Below are 3,975 nucleotides of genomic sequence, written 5' to 3' on the forward strand. Positions count from 1 at the left end.
TCAGTTGGAACGAATGATTCTCTCTATCCAGGAACTGTATTTGCAGATCTGGGTGTAGACAGCGGGATGCCGGGCAGAGCCACAGGGGTAAATACCCCACGAAAGGATGCCCTGCAGGGTCTCGTCACAAACCAGGGGGCCACCGGAGTCACTCTGGAGGTAGGAGGAAGGAGAGATCAAATGAATACACCCATCTGAGAGCAGCTATTTTGCAGGCTGGAGTAGTGATGGGGACCGGGCCAGGGCAGCTGGGTTGAAATAAAGATGAGGTTGGGTTGGGTTGGTGGGTGGGGTGGGTGGGAAAGGTAGTGGACTTGGGGCTACGGGGGCTGAACTGAGGGATGAAATGGACCTGAGTTGGACTTGGGATTGTGGTTCTTGTTAAGGTAGGAGATGGACATGGAGATGGGTCTGGGATAGGGATGGGGTTGGGGAACGGTGTGAGGGTGGGAATGGGGCTGAGGACACAGATGGAGTTTGGGAGGGGTTAGGACAGGTGGGGGTAAGGCAATGGGAACCCACGGAGGTGGAGTTGGGCCAGGGTATGGGATAGTGTTGGGAATGCAGTTGGGGGTCGAGGGTGAGTGTGGAATACGGTCTTCTGTTTCCCCATAGCCCGATCCTCCCTCCTATGACGCCCCCCACCCCCGCCGGCCAGTCCCTACCTGGCAAGGGTCCTGCCCTTGGTCCAGCCCAGCGCACATCATGTTGCTGGTGACCACACCAGGATAGAAGACCTCACACTCCTTAGGGCTCAGGACACTGACCTTGGAACAGCTCAGGCCCCTGTTGTACTTCACTGATGGGAGAGAAAGCCGGTCATTCCCGGGCTCAGCCTCTGCCTCCCGGATCCGGAGTCCACACCCTTCCCACGCCAGGACCCAGGGGTCCAGGCCCCCCCAGCCCATCCTCCCCCAGACCCAGGGGTCCAGGCCCCTCCTCCCTCGGACCCTGGAGTCCAGGCCCCCAGCCCCTCCTCCCTGGGACCTTCTTCCTCGCACGAGATCAGGCATGTTCAGGGTGGCAGGGCCATCGACTCCCTGTTCCTTCTGGCGCTCCCTCCCAGAGACACAGGTTCCAGAGCCCCCAGCCCTTGCCTCTTGGGGTGGCTGAGGTCCCCCAGCCAGCAGCCAGGCACTGGTCTCCGGGCTGGACACACTTGTGGGGCAGGCGCAGCGCCTGGATGCGGGGCCCCAGCACAGCGGGCCTGGTCAGCTTCAGCAACATCAGGTCATGTTCGTCTGTGCGTCTCGGGAGGATGGGGCCGGAGCCGTGCCGGTACTTGGGGTGGACGACGGAGCGAGAGGTCCTTCGCAGCTGCTCGCCCTGGAGAAGCAGCAGGTGGTCATCCCCGATCCGAGCCCACAGCGGCCTGCTGGGAGAAAGGCACAGGTGGGCAACCTTGGTAGAGACCGGGATGGAGCCCCTGGGACGGAGGGAAACGGTGGTGAGTGACGGCAGACCCCCGGGAGCTAGGCATGCTAGATCCCAGGGAGGAGGGATGTGGGACTCCCAGGATCTGGAGAGAGCAGGTGTGTGGCCTTCCAGTTCCGCTGGAGGTAGGGACTCCCACATAAGCCCAGACCTTCCTCCATCCCTGGGGTCTCAGGAGGTGAACTTTTTCTTCCAGATCCGAACTCCTAAGCACATCAGAGCATGACTCTCTCTGTTGCATGCAGGTGTGTTGTGAGTTGCCCTGGAGTGTTGGTCTGACTCATGGTGACGCCATCTTTATGATAGCTGGTGGCCATGGTTGTGGTCTCTGTGTTTTTTGGAGTGCCTTCCAAACTAGGCAGCTCATCTTGCTCATCTTTCCTGTATCAGATCACATTCTGTGATGATCCACAAGGTTTTCACTAGCTAACTTTTGGAAGCAGACTGCCAGGCCAGTCTTTCTCATTTGCCATAGTCTGGAAGCTCCCCTCATCAAATCCTGCTGGTATTTGAAACACGGGGTGGTATAGTGTCCAGCTGCCAGAACGAACAAATCTAGAAGAAGACCCTCAACAAGATGGATTGACACAGTGGCTGCAACAATTATGAGGATGGAGCAGGACCGAATAGTGTTTAATTCTACTGGACACAGGGTCGCTAAGAGTCAAAACTCACTCAGTGCAACCATCACCATCACCAACGTAGCGTCCAATATAATGGCATCAGACAAGTGACCACAGTACGACAAACTAACCTATAACTGCATATAATTGTTGTGCTTTGTTGTTTTGACAGAGCAGAATTGCCCCACAAGGTGTCCAAGGCTGTCATCTTTACAGCTGACTGCCACGTCTTTCTCCCACAGAGCAGCTACGGGGTTTGAACCCCCAACCTTTCAGTAAGCAGCATTAGGTTTAACCACTGCACCACCAGGGCTCCCGCATATAATTCCCATGACTGAGTTGGTGTCGACTCATGTAACTACCTACATCAAACTGACAACCAAGGGAGGATTAGGTGGACCAGGTTGAGGAGACCAGGAAGTGGAGAGGAACCACACCGCCCCCTGGTGGCCAAAACAGCCTCACCTCGCCCCCTACAGGAAGCCCTCCAGGACTGACCCTCTACCCCTGCTGGGCGAGTTCCTTACCCAGCCTTTCCCGCGCCCTCCAGGGGGTCTGCCCCCACCGCCCCTCGGTAGCTCCACCTACTTGTTATTCTGGCAGTGCGCGGCCGTGAGCACCCAACTCTTGTCCACCAGAACGCCGGCGCAGTGGAACGAGAGGCCATTGAACAGGGAGACTTGCCAGGGCTGCGAGCCGCGCGCGCACGGGGCGCTGAAGGTCGCGGGGTCTGTGGCGGTGTGATTCCTGGGGAGCAGAGTGGCCTCCGCAGCTGCAGTAACAGAGGCGGTCGCCGGTCAGAGCAGGACCGGGGCTGGGTTTGGGGTTCAGGGCGGAGCCAATGGGTGGGACTGTGGAGTGGGGGGGTGGGGAGCGATCGGAACCGCTAAACATGAGGGAGAACTTGTGAGATCGGTTGGGAACACAAAGGCAGTGTGAGGCGAAGAGTCACGTGAAAGGAGAAGGAGGCGGGGGTTAGGGCGGAGCTAAGCATGGAGGGGCGGAGACAGAACGCGGCCCCGCCACAAGCGGGAGGGGACTGAACGCGGTTGGGAGAGCAGGGGGCGGGGACAGAACGCGGCGAGTGGAGAAGGGGGCGGGGACAGAACGCAACCGGACCACAGTCGGGAGGGGACAGAACGCGGCTGGGCGAGCAAGGGGCGGGGACAGAATGCGGCAGCGGAGAAGGGGCGGGGACAGAAGGCGGCGAGTAGAGAAGGGGGCGGGGACAGAACGCGGCGAGTGGAGAAAGGGGCGGGGACAGGACTACACGGGCGGAGGAGGCGAGAGCATGGAACGTGGTGGGGCCTGGAGCGGGCGGAATAGAATAAGCGAAGTGAGCGGGACCCGAACGCGGGGAGCTGGGGGAGGCGTGCGGGTGGAAGAGGGTGAGGGTGGCACTATGGATGGACTAGATGGGGGCTAAAACGCAGCGGGGCGAGAAGGAGCCGGGCACAGGATCCAGGCAAGAGGAGAAGGGGACAGGGAATAACTCAGCGGGGAGGAAAGAGAGGCGGGGATTATCAGTAGGACCCGAGAGCTGGGCCAAAGGGACGGAGCCCGAGTGCAGCGGTGAGAGAGGCGGGGACCGGATGGGCCGGAGGTAGAACTCGGAGAGGCCAAAGGGAGTTTCTAGTTGGTCGTGGGTCAAACAGGGGGCGAGGCCGGATTGGGGACCCAGGAACTAGAGACGATCGAGATTTGGGGGGCGGACCCTGCTCCCGGTCCCTGCGTGGATCCCGGCGCCCCAAGACGAGAAGTGAGAAGCCCACACCCCCTCCGATCTCCCCCGGCCCCGGGGCCTGTCGCCACCCCCTGCGCCCGCCTCACCCCAGAGTTGCGTTATCAGCAGCGGTATCAGCGTCCGCAGGGCCCGGGCGCCAGAGGCGGCGGAGAGGTGGCGGTGCGAGGGTGTCAT

The 3,975-nt window shown here is 60.5% G+C and overlaps 1 protein-coding gene across 1 annotated transcript; it reads right to left on the reverse strand.

Moving 5' to 3' along the window:
* LOC103211607 (kallikrein-10) lies at positions 1-3,975 on the reverse strand. Its single transcript, XM_007957586.1, has 5 exons — positions 3,888-3,975; positions 2,646-2,829; positions 1,098-1,372; positions 666-799; positions 1-153 (listed from the first exon to the last, which is right to left on the reverse strand). Exons 1-5 carry the CDS (start codon positions 3,973-3,975, stop codon positions 1-3), a joined length of 834 nt encoding a protein of 277 aa, XP_007955777.1.

Source organism: Orycteropus afer, unplaced genomic scaffold (genome assembly GCF_000298275.1).
Source record: "Orycteropus afer afer isolate SDZICR_OR568_19922 unplaced genomic scaffold, OryAfe1.0 scaffold00765, whole genome shotgun sequence".
NCBI classification, from domain to species: Eukaryota; Metazoa; Chordata; class Mammalia; order Tubulidentata; family Orycteropodidae; genus Orycteropus; species Orycteropus afer.

Coding starts and splice junctions, on each gene's coding strand:
- LOC103211607 (XM_007957586.1), bottom strand. CDS start 3,975: ATGACACCCTCGCACCGCCACCTCTCCGCCGCCTCTGGCGCCCGGGCC. Junction 800..1,097: donor GACCTCAGCCACCCCAAGAG/GCAAGGGCTGGG, acceptor CTCTCCCATCAG/TGAAGTACAACAGGGGCCTG. Junction 154..665: donor AAGGGCAGGACCCTTGCCAG/GTAGGGACTGGC, acceptor TCCTACCTCCAG/AGTGACTCCGGTGGCCCCCT.